General features: G+C 45.7%; 1 protein-coding gene across 2 annotated transcripts in view; it reads left to right on the top strand.

The window, feature by feature from the left end:
- LOC310830043 (parathyroid hormone/parathyroid hormone-related peptide receptor-like) overlaps positions 1-19,296 on the top strand; it is a 28,382-nt gene extending 9,086 nt beyond the window's left edge. For both annotated transcript variants that reach the window (XM_083709494.1, XM_083709495.1), the window contains exons 4-15: positions 2,777-2,882; positions 5,385-5,495; positions 7,363-7,487; positions 9,267-9,361; positions 11,117-11,306; positions 12,666-12,819; positions 14,368-14,428; positions 15,650-15,716; positions 16,557-16,651; positions 17,034-17,175; positions 17,268-17,309; positions 18,382-19,296. In XM_083709494.1, coding sequence (XP_083565620.1) covers positions 2,777-2,882; positions 5,385-5,495; positions 7,363-7,487; positions 9,267-9,361; positions 11,117-11,306; positions 12,666-12,819; positions 14,368-14,428; positions 15,650-15,716; positions 16,557-16,651; positions 17,034-17,175; positions 17,268-17,309; positions 18,382-18,759 — 1,566 coding nt within the window. In that variant the 3' untranslated portion in view covers positions 18,760-19,296. The remainder of the gene's footprint in view (positions 1-2,776; positions 2,883-5,384; positions 5,496-7,362; positions 7,488-9,266; positions 9,362-11,116; positions 11,307-12,665; positions 12,820-14,367; positions 14,429-15,649; positions 15,717-16,556; positions 16,652-17,033; positions 17,176-17,267; positions 17,310-18,381) is intronic.
- Positions 19,297-19,812: the final 516 nt, after the last annotated feature.

Genomic DNA, 19,812 nt, shown 5'->3' with positions numbered 1-19,812 from the left:
CAACGTCCATGCCGATGCCGCTCCCTCCTCACAGGCTCTGGACCTAGTGACTTCCATGGCAACACTAGGGCTCTCCCAGGTTGTTTTGGGCCCCACTCATCAAGCAGGCCACACGTTGGATCTGATCTTTGGGGCTGGCATAGATGTGATCATGCTCCCTGCTGTGGAAGTGCCATGGTCTGATCACTACGCTCTGAAAGCCAAGATAGACTTCCCGCTCCTCCCCAGCTCGGGTGGCGAACCCATTTGGGCTCGTCCGCGAAAACTGATGGATCCTAATAGATTCCGACAAGCCTTGCGGAACCCTGCTCCTCCTGGCGACTCATTAGATGATCTTGTTGAGGACTGGAATAACCGGCTCTTGGCAGCCATTGATGAGATCGCGCCTAAGCGCCCTCTGCGACCCCGTCGAAACCGGGCCCCTTGGTTTACTGAGGAGCTCCGGAAAATGAAGCGGATCTCAGACGGCTAGAGCGAGTATGGCGACGGACTCGTGATGGAGCCTCAAGAACATCTTATAGGACGCTTATGAAAGCCTATGAGATGGCTATGAAAGCTGCTAAGAAATCTTACTTTGCAGCTTCCATTGCATCCGCTAGCTCTCACCCAGCACAACTTTTTAAAATAATTAGGTCAATAACGTCCTTAGGAGGACAACCAAATTTAAGCACAAATTCGACCCACAGCTGTGAGGCATTCGCGAGTTTTTTTGCGGAGAATGTCCTGTTGCTCCGCCGTGACCTCCCTGCCAATTTAGATACAGTGACTGAACTGGAGGCCCCTCGACTGACTTCAGGTCCAGTGTTGGACCATTTCGATTGGATACTCCCTACTGATGTGGATAGATTCCTCCAAGTTGGTAGGCCCACCACCTGCCTCCTTGATCTGTGCCCGTCTTGGCTGATTAGGGAGTGTCCAGATGTTGTCCGGACCCCCCTGGTTGAAATTATCAATTTGTCCCTTGACACGGGGACATTCCCAGGGGAATTGAAGGAAGCAGTGGTGTGTCCACTCTTAAAAAAAACTTCATTAGTTTCCTTAGACCTATCCAATTACCGCCCAGTTTCAAATCTTCCATACCTGGGTAAGGTAATTGAGAGAGCGGTTGCTGAACAGCTTGGTAGGTTTCTGGAGGAAACATCGGCATTAGATCCATTTCAGTCCGGTTTCCGTCCTGGTTTTGGGACGGAGACGGCTCTGGTTGCCCTAACAGACGATCTCCGTAGACAACTGGATTGAGGCGGGTCAGGACTGCTGATCCTTTTAGATTTGTCAGCAGCCTTTGACATGGTCGATCATGATCTTCTGGACCACCGCCTTGCAGATGTAGGGATACAGGGCATAGCCCGTAACTGGTTGTGCTCTTTTATCTCTGGTCGGGGACAGAGGGTGGCATTAGGGAGGGAAATGTCGTCGCGCCACTCCTTGGTGTGTGGAGTGCCGCAGGGCGCAATTCTCTCCCCGATGCTTTTTAACATCTTTATGCGCCCCCTTGCCCAGATTATCCGGAGCTTTGGGCTGGGCTGTCACCAATATGCTGATGACACTCAGCTCTATCTGCTGATGGATGGCCACACTGACTCGGCCCCGAACACACTGACCAGATGCTTGGAAGCTGTGGCTGGATGGTTTCGTGGGAGCCGATTGAAACTAAATCCTTCGAAGACAGAGGTCCTATGGCTAGGTCGGGATGGCATGGGGATGAGGGACCAACTCCCTTCTCTTGCGGGGGCCCAATTAGTGCCATTGCCTTCCGTTAAGAGTTTGGGTGTAATCCTTGATGCCTCCCTTTCCATGGAGGCGCAAGTTACAGCAACAGCCAAGGCGACATTTTTCCACCTTCGCCGCATCAAGCAGTTGGTCCCTTACCTTTCCCGCCCCGACCTGGCCACAGTGATCCATGCGACGGTCATCTCCAGGCTTGACTACTGTAATTCGCTCTATGCGGGGCTGCCCTTGAAGCTGTCCCAGAAACTCCAGCGGGTACAGAAAGCTGCAGCGAGGCTCCTCACGGGGTCTCTGCCATGGGAGCATATTCACCCAGTGCTTTTCAAGCTGCACTGGCTCCCGGTGGAGTACAGGGTCAGATTTAAGGTGCTGCTTTTGACCTTTAAAGCCCTTCACGGCCTAGGACCCTCGTACCTACGGGACCGCCTCTCCTGGTATGCCCCACGGAGAGCCTCAAGGTCCATAAATAATAACACCCTAGTGGTCCCAGGCCCTAAAGAAGTTAGATTGGCTTCAACCAGAGCCAGGGCCTTTTCAACTCTGGCTCCGGCCTGGTGGAAGGCTCTGCCTCATGAGACCAGGGCCCTGCAGGATCTGATTTCTTTCCGCAGGGCCTGTAAGACAGAGTTGTTCCGCCTGGCCTTTGGCTTGGAGCCAATTTGATTCCCTCCCTCCCTCTCTCTCTCTCTCTCTTTTTCCCCTCTTTCTTTCTTTTCCTTCTCCTCCTGCGATGAGGCTACATTTTAATATTTTAATGTTCCATTATTTTAATGTTGTATTTTATTTTTGTTTTTAAGTTCTAATCATTCATCTTGTTTTTATTATTGCTTGTAAGCCGCTCTAAGCCCGGCCTTGGCTGGGGAGGGCGGGGTATAAATAAAATATTATTATTATTATTATTATTATTATTATTATTATTATTATTATTATTATTATTATATTCCTGTCTCTGATGTTGCCTGGTGCTGGAGGATCCAAACGGCACGTGGTCCCAGGTGAGCCAATGGACCTCACAGCCTCATCTCTCCCTTCTTCATTTGTTTGGCAGGTGGACACCGATGATGTTCTAACCAAAGAAGAACAGATTTACTTGCTGAACGAAGCTAAAGAAAAATGTCACCAGCAGATAAATACCCAGAAGGAAACAGTCCAAGGTACCTGCTTTTTCTGCATTTCTAACTTTTGGTGCTGGGGCCCCAAGTGCATAAAAACATTTTTAAAAATGGTTGAGTCATATTATTGACATCAGACATCAAAGGAAAGCATGGCACTTGTTAAATGTTGCCTCCTAAAGGAGGAAGAAAGTCGGACTGGATCACTGGGGATACCTGTTTTTTTTAATTACTCCTTATCATACCAATAACCTTAGTTTTGTTGTTGTTGTTTAGTCGTTTAGTCGTGTCCGACTCTTCGTGACCCCATGGACCAGAGCACGACAGGCACTTCTGTCTTCCACTGTCTCCCGCAGTTTAGTCAGACTCATGCTGGTAGCTTCGAGAACACTGCCCAACCATCTCATCCTTTGTCGTCCCCTTCTCCTTGTGCCCTCCATCTTTCCCAACATCAGGGACTTTTCCAGGGTGTCTTCTCTTCTCATGAGGTGCCCAAAGTATTGGAGCCTCAGCTTCAAGATCTGTCCTTCCAGTGAGCACTCAGGGCTAATTTCCTTCAGAATGGATAGGTTTGATCTTCTTGCAGTCCATGGGACTCTCAAGAGTCTCCTCCAGCACCATAATTCAAAAGCATAAATTCTTCGGCGATCAGCCTTCTTTATGGTCCAGCTCTCACTTCCATAAATCACTACTGGGAAAACCATATCTTTAACTATACGGACCTTTGTTGGCAAGGTGATGTCTCTGCTTTTTAAGATGCTGTCTAGGTTTGCCATCGCCTTTCTCCCAAGGAGCAGGCGTCTTTTAATTTCGTGACTGCTGTCACCATCTGCAGTGATCATGGAGTCTAAGAAAGTAAAATCTCTCACTGCCTCCATTTCTTCCCCTTCTATTTGCCAGGAGGTGATGGGCCCAGTGGCCATGATCTTTGTTTTTTTTATGTTGAGCTTCAGACCATATTTTGCGCTCTCCTCTTTCACCCTCATTAAAAGGTTTTTTAATTCCTCCTCACTTTCTGCCATCAAGGTTGTGTCATCTGCATATCTGAGCTTGTTGATATTTCTTCCGGCGATCTTAATTTCGGCTTGGGATTCATCCAGCCCAGCCTTTCGCATGATGTAACCTTAGCTTACTATGATATTATGTCCAGACCCACAAACTGTGTGCCACAGTAAATAAATAAAATGAGGTTTTAGGATTTGGTTGCATGATGCGTGGGTCAGCAACCTTGCTGAAATGAAGCAGATCTAGGTGTGGATTGGAGACATCTTGTGAATCTCACATGCACCACTTTGTATTTCATAATGGAACATATTGGCCTGTCTAGTTTATTATTGTCCACACTGGCTGGCCTCAGACACAGAGCTTCATAAAGAGTCTTTCTCAGCCTAGACTGGAGAAACCGAGGATTTATACATGGAACCTGCTGCCTGCAAAGGCCCTTCTCCTAAGCTGCCGTCCTTCCTAACCTCTGGAAGAAAGGTGGAGAAGAAACACAACATAATAAATAAAATAATGTAAAAGCTGTTGTCAACCCAAATGACCTCTTAGCAGAATAGAAAATTACCCATCGCATCTTCAAGCGAGTCACTGGGTGGCTGGTCTTTGCTTCCTTCCGATCAGTCTCCTATTGACAGCAGAAACGCTGTTTGAGTTGACCTGTGTCCCCTTCAAAAGTGTGGCACTCAGAGCCTGATCACAGGGCCGGCCCTATCGTTGGGGAGAGTGAGATGACTGGTTTTGGGTGCTGTGAAAGGGCAGCAATAGTTAGCTGATTTGGGGTGTCATGAAAGAGGAGCGGTGGTTATTTATTTAACTTATTATTGCTTTATCCATTCATATTTGTCAGAGTTGAAAATCTCTGTTTGCTACATGGAGATGTAATGAGACTGAGGGTATGTTCTATCATATGTAGTAGACCTATAAAAGTGCAAAAGAGTATTGGGAAATACTTTATAATAAACTGAAAAAAAAGTTTAAAAATACTTTCCCCCCAAAAAAAAACCAGAGTCCTTTTTGTTGGGGATAACGCAAGCGGAAATTCCCAGATGTCAAAAAGGCTATTTATGTATGCCACCACTGCAGCCCGTGTTTTGTTAGCCCAAAAATGGAAAATGAGAGGCAACTTAAGCTGATGGAATATGCGCAGCTTGCGGACCTAACATATATAGATAAGAGAACAAGAAGAACATATATTTAAAGAAGATTGGAAAATGTTTATTGAATATGTGGAGGGAAATTGTGTATATCTGAAAACATGGGCACCGTTAAGAAAAATTCAACAGTGTAAATAAGTTTTGATGGGTGTTACAATGGAATACTGATTGGTTTAGTTTATCTAAAATATGCAGGGATTTATGTTGTGCAAAATGAACCGTGGAAAGAAAGGAAGGGAAGTCACTGATATTTTAAGCCACGCTTGCCGTCCTCTCCTGCCACACCCTTTGAGATCCACTGACTTAACCCAAGGATGAAGGTTGCTCTCCTCTGCCCCCCTCAACGCTATCATGCAAAGTTGTGATTAATGTGCCATTTCCTCGTTAGATGGCAACTGTTTGCCTGAGTGGGATGGGATTATTTGCTGGCCCGAAAGCCTCCCCAGCAAAAAGGTGGCCGTCCGATGCCCTGACTACGTCTATGACTTCAACCATCAAGGTATGTACGCTTTCTCGGCCTTCACAGAAAGCTTCAGGTCTTTTGGTTGTTTAGGGCTGAAGCAGATGCTAAAATGCCTCTTTGCCATTTAACATGCTGGTTGTTGTTGTTGTTTTGTGTGTGTGTTTAAATATTTTTTATTAAACAATTCCAACATAACAAATTGTCAGTCCATATAATCACATACATTACCCCCCCCCCTTTTCCCCACTCCCCTTTAATCTCCCCCCCAGGACTTCCCTCAGCTCCTCTGATTTCTTAAGGAAATTGTCTAAAAAATCTCTAAAAAGACAACAAAATGAACTGGTCTCCTTGGCAGGTTTTGAATAAACATGCACAAATTTATTGGTTGATTACATGATAGATAAGGCAAGGATATGTATAATTTTATAACATGCAGAGAATAATGTGTGTGTGCGTTTTTAATGCAAACAGAACCAGCTTTTTGGCAGGGAGGGTGTCTCTTAATGACTGTGATTGCAGGAAGGGTGGAGAGCATTTAATACTGAGGAAAATCCCTGAGGAAAATCCCTCCTCAAGAAGGTGCTGTTTGCTTTTGGAGAAAATCTTCTCGCCCTCCCATCGGTGTCAGTGAAGGATTCAGCTCCCAGCAAATACCATCTTTCCTCAGGACCTCAGCAGGGGAGCAAAAGGTTATATTCCCCCTCTAGGCCTGCTGCAATCTTGATAATAATCAGCCCATCTCCAGCTGATGTTATTTGCATTATTTAAAAGCAACAACACATCAGGTCAAGTTTGTCCCATAGCAGCAGGAGGCTGGTAAACAGGCCAGTTCCTTCTTAAGAACCATTAGGAAATAATAACAATTTAACTGGTTTTAGGAGATGATGTTTTGGAGTGTGTGGAGGTTCCTCTTGCTTGTTGAGAAGTCAGGGTGACCGTTTCTTCTTTTTTTAAAAAAAGGAGATACCTTGCAAGAAAGTCATTGCTTGGAGGCCTTGCACTCTGTCTTCCATGAACATGGTTTTGACAGTGGGTCCGTAAGTGACTGTGGAGGCCAATTCTGGATCCACACTGTTATGTAGTGAAGTTTCACCCTGGGCCAGCAGGGGGATACTGTATATAGTTTTCACTCAGGTCTGTAGATAGTTTTCACTCAGGTCCGCGTCAGTTATTTTAGGCGGGAAACTCTGGGCTGTTGTTGCTACAATGTTGACAGCCGGCTGCCTATAAAAGCAGGCCGGCTGAGCTGTTTGCAGTCAGTTCTATTCCAGCTTACAAAATAAAGAGCTACTTGGAGAAATCGCTGTGCCATCTGTTATGTCAACCCACAACTTAACACACACGTCCTTCCTCAGTGGGGACATAGGTTTTCATGCGGGAGTTGATCACGGTGAGGGTTTGCCAAGCGTGCCTTCCTCTTTGCACGTTTCTCCCTTTCGTCCTGAGTTTGATCGTCTTCAAAGCCCATGACACCTTTGGTAAAGGCTGTTCTCCAATTGGAGTGCTTGCAGGCCAGTGTTTCCCAATTGCCGGTGTTTATACAGTGGTAACTCGGATTAAGTACTTAATTCGTTCCTGAGGTCCGTTCTTAACATGAAATTGTTCTTAACCTGAAGCACCACTTTAGCTAATGGGGTTTCCTGCTGCGCCACTGGAGCACAATTTCTGTTCTCATCCTGAAGCTAAGTTCTTAACCCGAGGTAATATTTCTGGGTTAACAGAGTCTGTAACCTGAAGCGTATGTAACCCGAGGTACCACTGTAAACAAAAGCCCCTAGGCGGTTTATTTCCTCTGGGGCCTCTGGCCTTTTAAAAAATGTGCAACTGTTCAGCCTTGCTGGCATCTTCCCCTTCACATGTTCCGCTCCATCTCATTGGATGCTCTGCCTGTCCTTTATTTCAGGTCACGCCTACAGGCGCTGTGATGTTCACGGGAACTGGGAACTGGTGCCCAACATGAACAAGACTTGGGCCAATTACACTGAATGCGCCATATTCTTTGCCCCGGAACGGCAGAATCAAGAAAAGGTTTTAATTCCTAAGCAGGGGGAAAAGGGTATCGGGAGGACACAGAGGCTTGTGGAATTGGGTACCACAGGCAGGATTTGAAGGACAGGGAAGGGAAGGGAGGAATCTATTGAGATTGGAATTTCTCATAAAAATTGTGCCATAAAGCAGGGGTGATGAATCTGTGGCCGGCAGGTGTTGAACTCCCATTATTCCTGACCAATAGCTACGCTGGGTGGCAATGATGGGAGTTGAGGTCCAACAACACTGATTTCTGAACTAGATGGGGACCTTTCCAGCTCTGTTGTTGTTTAGTCGTTTAGTCGTGTCCGACTCTTCGTGACCCCATGGACCAGAGCACTCCAGGCACTCCTGTCTTCCACTGCCTCCCGCAGTTTGGTCAAACTCATGCAGGTAGCTTCGAGAACACTGTCCAACCATCTCGTCCTCTGTCGTCCCCTTCTCCTTGTGCCCTTCATCTTTCCCAACATCAGGGTCTTTTCCAGGGAGTCTTCTCTTCTCATGAGGTGGCCAAAGTATTGGAGCCTCAGCTTCATGATCTGTCCTTCCAGTGAGCACTCAGGGCTGATTTCCTTCAGAATGGAGAGGTTTGCTCTTCTTGCAGTCCATGGGACTCTCAAGAGCCTCCTCCAGCACCATAATTCAAAAGCTCTACAGCTCTGTAATTTTAACATCCGGACAGCCACAGGTTCTCCATCCTTTTCGTAAAGGCTGACAACGGATGAGCATATGGAAATCAAATTGCAGAAGGAAATGAGGATATTTGGCCTGGTTTTGGGGGGGGGCGACCAAGGCAAGATAATCTGATAATTTCCAAAGATTTAAAAATAACCTCCCCAAAGGGGGTAGGGGTGGGATGCAATTGCTCGCCCCATTTGCTATATTATCTGATAATTACACATCTGAAATGTTATAATTATCTACCGCAAGCAGAGGAGTAGCGTGTGTACTTTGAAATATCAATCAACAAAGCAAATCAGTGTTGCTCACCATAATGGTAGTCAACGTAATGAAACAAATATTGGAGAAAGAGAGAGACAGAGTGGTCAGACTGTTGTTTGGTTCCTAAGCCATTAAAGCAGGTGTCAGCAAGCTTTTTCAGCAGGGGGCCGGTCCACTGTCCCTCAGACCTTGTGGGGGGCCGGACTATATTCTTTGGGGGCAAATGAACGAATTCCTATGCCCCACAAATAACCCAGAGATGCATTTTAAATAAAAGCACACATTCTACTAATGTAAAAACACTAGGCAGGCCCCACAAATAACCCAGAAATGCATTTTAAATAAAAGGACACATTCTACTCATGTAAAAACACGCTGATTCCCGGACCGCTGCAGATCGGATTGAGAAGGCGATTGGGCCGCATCTGGCCCCCGGGCCTTAGTTTGCCTACCCATGCATTAAAGGTTCAGGCTAGCACTTTGAAACTTACTGGGAGCCAGCGAAGCTGTCGCCCCTTGCCCAGTCCCTCTTTGCAATCTGGCCACAAAGCCAGGGGCGAGTTGCAGTTTTTGAACTGTCTTCAACGGCAGCCCCATGCAAATTTGCCACTGCTTTAAGAGCATACCTTCAACAAGGTACCAGCAACTGGGGAACATAATTAGGTGGCAGAATTGTCTTCTTCAGAAAGTTGCACAAGAAAATTGCAACAGCTGGAGGATATTCTATTTTGGAAAAGGGAAAGTGCTTTAGATGGGGGTTCTTGACGTGGCGTAGCAAGTTGTGACAATGACTCTGCATTCCTTCTGTGCTGGAATGCCTCTCTTTTCCTCACGCAGGAAGTGTTTGACCGGCTGCGCATCATCTACACCGTTGGCTACTCCATCTCCCTTGCCTCCCTTGTGGTCGCCATGTGCATCCTTTGCTACTTCAAGTAAGGAGGGCAGTTCTTATTGATTCATTGCCCCATCCCACCCCCTGAACTCTAACCCATGGCCTTATTCTACAGTGGTACCTCGGGTTAAGAACTTAATTCGTTCCGGAGGTCCGTTCTTAACCTGAAACTGTTCTTAACCTGAGGTGCCACTTTAGCTAATGGGGCCTCCCACTGCCACCGCCACTGCTGTGCGATTTCTGTTCTCATCCTGAAGCAAAGTTCTTAACCCGAGGTACTATTTCTGGGTTAGCAGAGTCTGTAACCTGAAGTGTCTGTAACCTGAGGTACCACTGTACTAATCATGGCCAGCGAAACTAAGAGAAAAACTATCTTGGTTTGGTTTCCTATGTGTGGTGGGGTAGACTTGGCTTGGGGCGGGGCCTGACAGGCCATAAAGGACTGCAGCTGGGCTGAGAGGGCTGAGGGAAATTGTTTTCCATTTGGTTGTGTACTTTCTGATGTGCTTTATTTATTGCTTATGACTTTTGTTATGTTGGTAATTATGTAAATCTTGTCATGCTGTAAGCTGCCTTAAGCATTGTTTTAACTATGGAAAGGTGGCGTACAAATAAAATGATAATGATGATGACTTTGCTTACAGAACCTCAGGTAAGTACAGGTGGTGGCAAGATAGTTCTGTTCTCCCAAGGCACATAATAATAATAATAATAATAATAATAATAATAATAATAATAATAGCTTTTTCTGGGGGGGAGCAGGGGTATGCATACCCCTAAACATTTTGTGAATCTTTCTACTTTTGTACATATGCTGTATTTATTTCCCCCAATTTGAACTAAAAAATGGTCATTTTCTTGAGTCAAAATGAGAGCACCCCTAAATCTTTTTTTTTTTTTGAAAAAAACACTTATTATCATTCTTAATTTATATACCACCCTTCATCATAAGATCTCAGGGTGGTCACAGAATAAAATAGAAGATAAAAACACAAGGAAAAACAGCAAAACAATAACCCTCCCTTCCCACAGGTATATTTAAAAGCCTGTAGAATATTAATCCGCCAAAGGCCTGATTGAAGAGGAATGTTTTTGCCTGGTGCCTTCTCAATAGAAGGTTGTTGTTGTTGTTTAGTCGTTTAGTCGTGTCCGACTCTTCGTGACCCCATGGACCAGAGCACGCCAGGCACTCCTGTCTTCCACTGCCTCCTGCAGTTTGGTCAAACTCATGCTGGTAGCTTCGAGAACACTGTCCAACCATCTCGTCCTCTGTCTTCCCCTTCTCCTTGTGCCCTCCATCTTTCCCAACATCAGGGTCTTTTCCAGGGAGTCTTCGCTTCTCATGAGGTGGCCAAAGTATTGGAGCCTCGGCTTCAGGATCTGTCCTTCCAGTGAGCACTCAGGGCTGATTTCCTTCAGAATGGAGAGGTTTGATCTTCTTGCAGTCCATGGGACTCTCAAGAGTCTCCTCCAGCACCACAATAGAAGGTGGAATCATGTAATAATAAGGAGCACAGCTGCTCATTATTTTGGTTATCTCACATTATTTTCTCCTGGCAGTGTTGTTTGTGTTTAGAGTTCCAGACCAGGTTCAAAACCCTTCTCAGCCATAGATTGGGGTGTGTGTGTGATGGGGGCCAATCACACCCTCTTTCTCAGCCTAGCCTACCTCACAGTCATTGCTGGGATAAAAGGATGGTGTGGAAAATACGCATGGTACCTTGGAAGAGCGGGCAGGATTAAGACATAACATATAAATAAATTGAAATCCTCCGCTTATTAATGTGTGTTTAAGGCGGCTTCACTGCACCCGAAATTACATCCACCTCCATCTCTTTGCCTCCTTCGTCTGCCGAGCTGTGAGCATCTTTGTGAAGGATCTTGTGCTGTACTCGACCTTGCGACTTGAGGGGCTGCAAAAAACACAGGACAGTGACTGGGATGCTGAAGATCTGAGCCTCGCCTTGGGATCCAGGACCCAGCTAGTAAGTCCCTAGTGTTTGGGTTTTGTTTCCCTCTTCTCGGTGTCTATTAAGAAGTGCGATGTGTGCCTTGGCTTAAAATCTTCCTGGAAGTTTTAGGGAAGAAGGATACAGATTTCAGAACAGTCAGCTCAAGATGGTTTCCTATGAAAGCACAGCAAAGTGCAAGTAGATAAATAGGTACCACTCCGGCGGGAAGGTAAACGGCGTTTCCGTGCGCTGGTCTGGTTCGCCAGAAGTGGCTTAGTCATGCTGGCCACATGACCCGGAAGCTGTACGCCGGCTCCCTCGGCCAATAAAGTGAGATGAGCGCCGCAACCCCAGAGTCGGCCACGAATGGACCTAATGGTCAGGGGTCCCTTTACATACATATATATATATATATATATATATATATATATATATATATTTCTTATCTTATACAATGTTTTGGACTTCCATCAACCACAGCTGGAGATTTTTCAATCTTTATCACTTTATCTACATTTCATTAATTTCCTTATTACTTTTAATAATCCTTAACCAATAATTCTCTTCTCAATCTTCTCTGCAATATTTCACATAATCCTCCTTGCAAAACTTCTTGCAATCCTACTAGCGTAATCTGTTTATTACAATTGATTTTCAAATAGTTCAAATATTTACTCCAGTCCTCTGAGAATCTCTGGTCCTGCAGGTTTCGAATCCTTCCTCTGTCATCTTATCTAATGGTTTCCTAATCAAAAATAATAATTTAAAAACTCAGCATTTTAAATTAATCAGCATTCCAGTTCTGAAAGAAAAAAAAAGTGAGATGGTGATCTCTTGGACTTGAATGCTGTTAATCTGCCTGTTCTTCCTATTAACCTCTAGTTAAGCAGCAGGAACAACAACTATTAACCAAAAAACCTTGCAAAAGATTTGAGTGTGACCAGTGGGGGATGTCCAAAACTTGGTCCTAAGAAGAAAAAAGATATGATACCTTTTTATCAATGGATTGACAATATGACAAACATTCACAATTTATGAACGGACTGCTTACAGGTGCAGACTGTGCTTGGATAACTACGATAACATTTGGAATGAGTTTCTACAGAATGTTGCAGGCTATTAACTACATAAGTACTAGGATAATAACACTGTATTGATTTATATAAGAATGTACGGAAGTATCTTAGATTGCATTTTTGTATATGGGTTTTCCTTTCTTATAATCACCTTCGCTTTTTTATTCATTTTTTTCTTCCGTTTTTTTCTGTATCACTTTCTTTCTTTACAATTGAAATTATTTCAATAAAATACACCAAAGAAACACAAAATACTTTTTATTGGTCCTAACAACCACCACCACCAAAAAGGATGTTTGCTTCTCCGTTCTTTCAGGCAGGCTGCAAGGTAGCTGTGACCATCTTCCTCTATTTCTTGGCTACAAATCACTACTGGATCTTGGTGGAAGGTCTCTATCTCCACAGCTTGATCTTCATGGCTTTCCTCTCAAACAAAAGCTACTTGTGGGCTCTTACACTCATCGGGTGGGGTAAGCACAGTCCAGTTCAGTCTCTCGGCTCCTGATCTGACTATGAACCTACACAGGGAAGCTCAAACAGGGCAAGTGAAGGTCACAAGAGGCTGCCCTTGTATTCCCCAGAGTGGCTGGGGAAACCCAGCCAGATGGGCAGGATATAAATAATAAATTATTATTATTTGAAAGGTCTCTCTCACCTCCTGTAACCACAGCTCTCTTTGACGATGCGTTTCCCTTCCCACCACCCATCATGTGCCGCAGAGGATGCGGGTGGCGCTGTGGTCTAAACCACTGAGCCGCTTGGGCTTGCCGATCAGAAGGTGGGCGGTTCAAATCCCCGCGACGGAGTGAGCTCCCACTGCTCTGTCCCAGCTCCTGCCAACCTAGCAGTTTGAAAGCACGCCAGTGCAAGTAGATAAATAGGTACTGCTGCGGCGGGAAGGTAAACAACGTTTCTGTGTGCTCTGGTTTCCGTCACGATCTCCCATTGTGCCAGAAGCGGTTTAGTCATGCTGGCCACGTGACCCGGAAAGCTGTCTGTGGACAAACGCCGGCTCCCATGGCCTGAAAGTGAGATGAGTGCCACAACCCTATAGTCGCCTTTGACTGGACTTAAATGTCCAGGGGTCCTTTAGCACAGAGGGTGAGGTACGGTGGCCCAATGGATAGGGCCCCTGCACCATTCATAGTTGTGTAGAAGTGGGAACTTGTATGGCACATACAAAGTCAGTGAATACTAGAGTAGCAAGCTGGAGCCCTCCTGATGTTTTTGAACTCCAGTTCCCATCAGCCTTGCCAGCCAGCAAGGCCATTGGTCAGGGATGACATCACAAGACTGGTTTGATGCAAAGGAATGGTGGGAGGATCTAGCTGGGGAAGAAGGGAAGGCGGCTCAGAGCCAGGGGAGTGGTGGTGGGAGGATGATGGCTAGTCACAGGGAGAATACTGGGAAGAAGAGGTGTCAGAAGCTGAAGAGGTCACAGGGTTTAGTGAGCGGGGAGAATCTGTGGTAGATAGAAGCCCAGACTCAGACGCAGAAGCTGAAGCAGGAGAGGAGGGAGGCCAAGAAATGGAGATGGGTATAGCTGATGAAGAGGCAGGGGTGTCCTCCCCTCCTGCTGCAACAAGCACCTCTCTCCCTCGGTCTCTCAGACCCAGGAGAAGCATGAAGAGGGGGGAGGAGAGGTTAGCTTCAGCAGGCACAGTCTCAGATTGCTGGGGGGAAACCCTGGAGAGGAGGGGATTTGGGCAGCTGTGGGGAGGTGGGAACCTTCAGTCTCAGCAACTGCTTCATGGGGGCAAGACCTGCCAGAGAGGAGTAGGCCTGATACTCCTGTTTTTGCTCATGAAGAGTTAACTCCAACTTGCTCAGTGTGATTTACTGCTGGCTGGCTCCTGTCTTGATGATGGGAGTTGTGGTCCAACAACATCAGCAAGGTAATATGTAGCCGCTTCCTGGTGTATACTATTGGCATCGCATTTTCTCCTACTGTCCTTTTAAGAGCCCACTGGAAACCCAGATCTCTTTCTGCTTGTTTTTGTTTTTCTTTTTCCTTTGAGGGGTACCTGCTGTCATTGTGTCTGTTTGGGCCAGCGTCAGAGCATCCCTGGCTGATACACAGTATGTACTTTCTGCTTCTCTTAAATCACTATTTAGGGAGACTGGGCAGGATGAGTTAGTAAGGAGAGGGTAAATTAATTGCTTTAGCCACTACCTTATAGGAACAGATTTTTAGACCTTATTTGTTTTTTGTATCCCACGTTATGTGTGGACCTGATAAGGAGAGCTGTTTTTTCCCCTGGGTTAAAGAATATAATCTTCACACCCCCCAAAAAAACAACCCACCCCTATATCAGGTCCATTTTTTATACAGGTACTAGCAAAATCTGTGCTATAGTTCATATATGGCCGGGTTTTGCAACAACAAAACAAATTTAATAACACAAACCTCATGTCCAATTTAGGAATCCCAGAGTCTAGTGTATGTAATTCAGGCCGATGGTTTTACAGGGGTAATGCCTGAATCTGAACCTCTCTAGTTTGAATCTTACTTCTGTCACGGGTTCATTAGGTGTTATTTGGTAAGCTACTCTCTTGGCCTCTAATATCAAAACTGCCATATTGGGACAAGCAAACTTGGACCTACCTTGTAGGGTTGGTGATAATGATCACAGTATTTACCGGTTTAAAATGTCGTGTAAATGATTTGACTTTCTTAAGGCTGAAAAAAGCCAAAATGTCCTGAAGCTCAGAAACTCGAAAGCTGACCGATTCCTATTCTCTTCAGTAGCATAAGCTATAGGGATGCGGATGGTGCTGTGGGTTAAACCACAGAGCCTAGGACTTGCCGATCAGAAGGTTGGCGGTTCGAATCCCCGCGATGGGGTGAGCTCCCGTTGCTCGGTCCCAGCTCCTGCCAACCCAGCAGTTCAAAAGTACGTCAAAAGTGCAAGCAGATAAATAGGTACTGCTCTGGCGGGAAGGTAAACGGCATTTCCATGCGCTGCTCTGGTTCGCCAGAAGCAGCTTAGTCATGCTGGCCATATGACCCGGAAGCTGTACGCCAGCTCCCTCGGCCAATAAAGCGAGCTGAGCGCTGCAACCCTAGTCGGCCACGACTGGACCTAATGGTCAGGGGTCCCTTTACCTTTACCTAGCATAAGCTATGTGCTATGCCATGTTTTTAATGCTGTGAACAACCCCGGGACCTTAGCGAGAAGGACAGGTAATGAAAAAATGAATAATAATAATGCAAAAAGGACTTGAGGCTCAAAGGTGTTGGGCGAGAGACTCAATATGGATCCTTTGGTGCTTAACTTAACTTCAGCCTCTCTTCATCAGGTGCTGGGACCTCAGTGCTGGAAACATGAAATGGATCTACCAAGTTCCTATCTTGGCGGCAGTTGTGGTAAGAAGGGCACAAAAAGAGTACAAGACCACCAGCTTGCTGAAGCTAAGCAGGCCTGTGGGACTGATCAGCAGCTGGACGACCACCTGGGCTCCATGATGGAAGGATTGGGAAAATGAATTTTAAAAATGTAAATTAGGGTGGGCTGGGAAGGAGGCATTCAAGGTGTCCTTTTGGCCAGTTGCCGAACCACTTTGTAACTGATGAAAATCGGTTGAAAATTAAAAAATGAGAATGTCTTCTCCCATATAAATCCTGCACTTGAGTTTTAAGATCAGCCCACGTGATCTTGTAAAGGGTAGCATCTTTTGTGGATGGTAGTTTAGCATCCATTAGACACAGAGTATTTGCAGTTGCTGCCTGTGTTATGGAATGTCTGCCCCCAGAAACATCACTTCGTCCCTCCTCTTTTCAAAGGCGGGCGACAACGACCCCATTCTTATTATACTGGTATTCTGCAAATTGTGCCCTCAATAGCTGAGGCAGTGTTCAGAAGCTGAGGATGAGTTTGAGTTGGTTTTGGTTTGTTTATTACTGATTGTATTGGTTGTTGTTTGGTTTTTTAATGATTTCTGATCATCGCCACATGATTTTATTGAGTTGTGTTCAATTCACTTTTATCCAGAGTTAGACCCATTAGAATTAATGACCACGAGTCACTTAGGCCCATTAATTTCAACAGGTCTACTCTGAGTAAAAGTAGGTCGGCTACCAGCCATATGGGCCAACAGCAGAACTGCATTCTCTATAACACAGCAAATAAAAGGGAATTGAAGAATGGCATTTCACTGGCATGGAAAATGCCTGGCGCGACATGAAATGTCTTTTCATTGCCGGCAGGTGAACTTTTTCCTCTTCCTCAACATTGTGAGAGTCCTTGCATCGAAGTTGTGGGAGACAAATGCAGGGAAATTAGATCCCCGCCAACAGTACAGGTATGTAGCTTGGAGCAGTTGAAACAGACCTCCCAGTGTTGGCACTACAATGAATAAATACTTTCTTACTGAAATATGTCCCCCTTTATTAATGCTCTCTTAATTTCTGATTGCCTAGAATACTGAAACTTCTTGCCTGCTGGATTTCTGTCCTGCTTTGTTCTTCATCTTCATTTGATTTAAAGCTGGTTCTTGCTGTCAATCAGATCATTTATCTGTGTTATTATGGTGGTTTCCTCTTATGCACCGTTCTTCTTCAAGCTTCTGCCCTTTTAAGGTCTCCACCCATTATTGCCTCCCTTGTTCCCCATTACGGGCCCTTCACCTCTCCTCCTGGATGATCCAAAAATAGAATGACAGCACAAAATCCCTTTCTTTCCAGGAAATTACTAAAATCCACCCTTGTTCTGATGCCCCTCTTTGGTGTTCATTACGTGGTGTTCATGGCCATTCCTTACACAGCTGTGTCCAGTGTCCTCTGGCAAATACAGATGCACTATGAGATGCTCTTCAATTCTTTCCAGGTGGGTCTTCATGGCGGGTGAAGCCTTTTGTGTTTGATCCATTCAGTCACAGCTATTTCTATCTATGGTTGTCTCTCTTTTTCTATTGACAGGGTTTCTTTGTGGCTCTCATTTACTGTTTCTGCAATGGCGAGGTAAGGAACATTTCTTCAGAGATGCACGAATATTTAGCTGCGATCCTCTCTTCATTGGGTGTATTCTGCACCTAGTGCACGAGGAGGAGTCAACCTCCTTCCCCATGCCCGGTATTTCTTCTGCCTGGAGAATGTGGTTGTGATGATTCCGTTTCCAAAATGGAAAATATTTCCCAACACCTATGCCCTTTGATGGGACGCGGGTGGCGCTATGGGTTAAACCACAGAGCCTAGGACTTGCCGATCAGAAGGTTGGCGGTTCGAATCCCCGCGACGGGGTGAGCTCCTGTTGTTCGGTCCCTGCTCCTGCCCACCTAGCAGTTCGAACGCACGTCAAAGTGCAAGTAGATAGGCACCGCTCCGGCGGGAAGGTAAATGGCGTTTCCGTGAGCTGCTCTGGTTTGTCATGCTGACCACATGACCCGGAAGCTGTACGCCGGCTCCCTCGGCCAATAAAGTGAGATGAGCGCCACAACCCAAGAGTCGGCCACGACAGGACCTAATGGTCAGGGGTCCCTTTACCTTTATGCCCTTTGATATGGTATCCTCCTGATCTTTTATGTACAGGGGGCATTGGAGTTACTCAATGACTAAGAGCACTCTCTGAGTGGTCAGATACACAGCCTGGGCCTTAATGGAATTAGGCACCCACCCCCCTTTCATAGAACAGTTCGGGAATGGGGGTAGCATCCCACCCATATGCCCTTAGCTGGTGCAAAACTGAAACTTTTTCATACTGGAGAAGAGAGGGAAAGAAATTGGACTCTAGCAGGGATGGGCAGTTAATAAGCCACTGTTCTGCTTTTACCAGCTGTCGAAGTACAGTGGACGCTCGGGTTGCAAACGTGATCTGTGCGGGATGCACGTTTGCAACCCGCAGTGGCATGTCTGCACGCACGGGTTGCAATTTGGTGCTTCTGTGCATCTGCCGAAACCCAGAAGTAACCTTTTCCAGTACTTCCAGGTTTCGGCGGTCCGTAACCTGAAAAAACACAACCTGAAGAGTCTGTAACTCAAGGGCGATAGTCTTTTTCTAAGTTGCATTCCCTTGACAGTCTGCATCTTCCACCAGGTGCAAGCAGAAATTAAAAAAGACCGTTTCCGGAGGAACTTGGTACTGGACATAAAGCAGAAGACCCGAGCGGCCAGCGCAGGCGGGAGCTACTCCTACGGCGGGCTTGTGTCCCATGCCACTAACAGCGTCAGCCTGAGTATGGCCAGCTGGGGGGTGACTTCTGCAGCAGCCGTTGCCATGCCTCTTGGTGCCAAAAACTGGCTGATCCACCTTGCCCCCGCTGCCGCTGCCCCAGAGTACACCCCGGCTTCCTCCACCTTGGATAATTCTCCAAGTCAGGAGATGATGCAGAAGGTCCTTGAGGAGAACATCGGTGCTACAGCCTTGGAGGGGAAGCACTCCTGCTTGAAAAAAGAGCTGGAGACCATGCTATGAAAGGGAACAGAGAAAATGTAATTATCCGCGGGACTAGGATCAGAGTAACTAGGCGAGTGAACTGTTTAAGTTTCAATCTTGAGCCAGGTACCACTGTAACGATTAGGAAGTCTTCATTCTATGACCTACGTCAGTATGGAAAGAGGGTTCCAAGTATTTGCCATTTCATATTGGTTTAAGCTTTGCTCTGGATGCTGAAGGGTACTGAGGGAGGTAGTGGTTAGGTAGATTGCATTGTTCTGGTTAGTTTGATCTGCAAAGTACATGGCATGCCTTTTCAAAAATTCCAATCCTCCAGAATATATCTATCTCCCCACCTCACTTTCAGCCTCCTCAGCAGCAATAAGCAAGCAAGGGAACCATTCCTATTCCCATTTTATGCTGTGTTGTGTTTCATTTGTGTTATAATAAGGCTTTTGTTAGTTGATTGCAACCCCAATTTCAGTTAAGTGTTAAGGGCAAAGGTGTTGTTTTTTAAGGCTATTTTGATGTAGTGCTGACGAGAAATAAAATATTAAAGCTGGTGTTTCCTTCTAACAACGAGCAGTACTTTTTGCTTAGTCCAAATTCTCTCAATAGCTCTAAAAGGCATCGCTATCAAGACTGACAGAGGCAAGTTTATTTACTCAACCACCAATTCCTGTAATTAGGTGATAGCCCTGATTCTGTTTTACAGAATGGATTTTTTTTTAATAAAAAAAAAGGGTGTTCAAACAAGCTTGCAATTTTTCTGGAAATCATCCCCACCCCCCCAATATGAGAGGAAGTAACAGCTACCAAAGCAAAGTCTCAGAACCAAAGCAATTGCTCTTGCAGTGAACAATTGTGTGGGATTAGATGAGACGTGAGAAATTCTCAAACATAGGCATACTTTGGTTCAGTATCTTGCAGAAATACCTGTCCCAGGCAACTATGGGATCACTTTTTCTTTACCATCCAACTTGCATTTTGAAACACACAGTTGTTGCTTTGGAATATAACAAAATGATCCTGAGAGAGACAATTTACAAGGAAAAGCAGTTGGTAGCAAGAGGCATGCTTAACCTTGTGGGG

Source organism: Podarcis gaigeae (assembly GCF_964106915.1).
Source record: "Podarcis gaigeae genome assembly, chromosome: 13".
Classification (NCBI taxonomy): domain Eukaryota; kingdom Metazoa; phylum Chordata; class Lepidosauria; order Squamata; family Lacertidae; genus Podarcis; species Podarcis gaigeae.
This window is presented reverse-complemented; position numbering and strand designations above follow the sequence as displayed.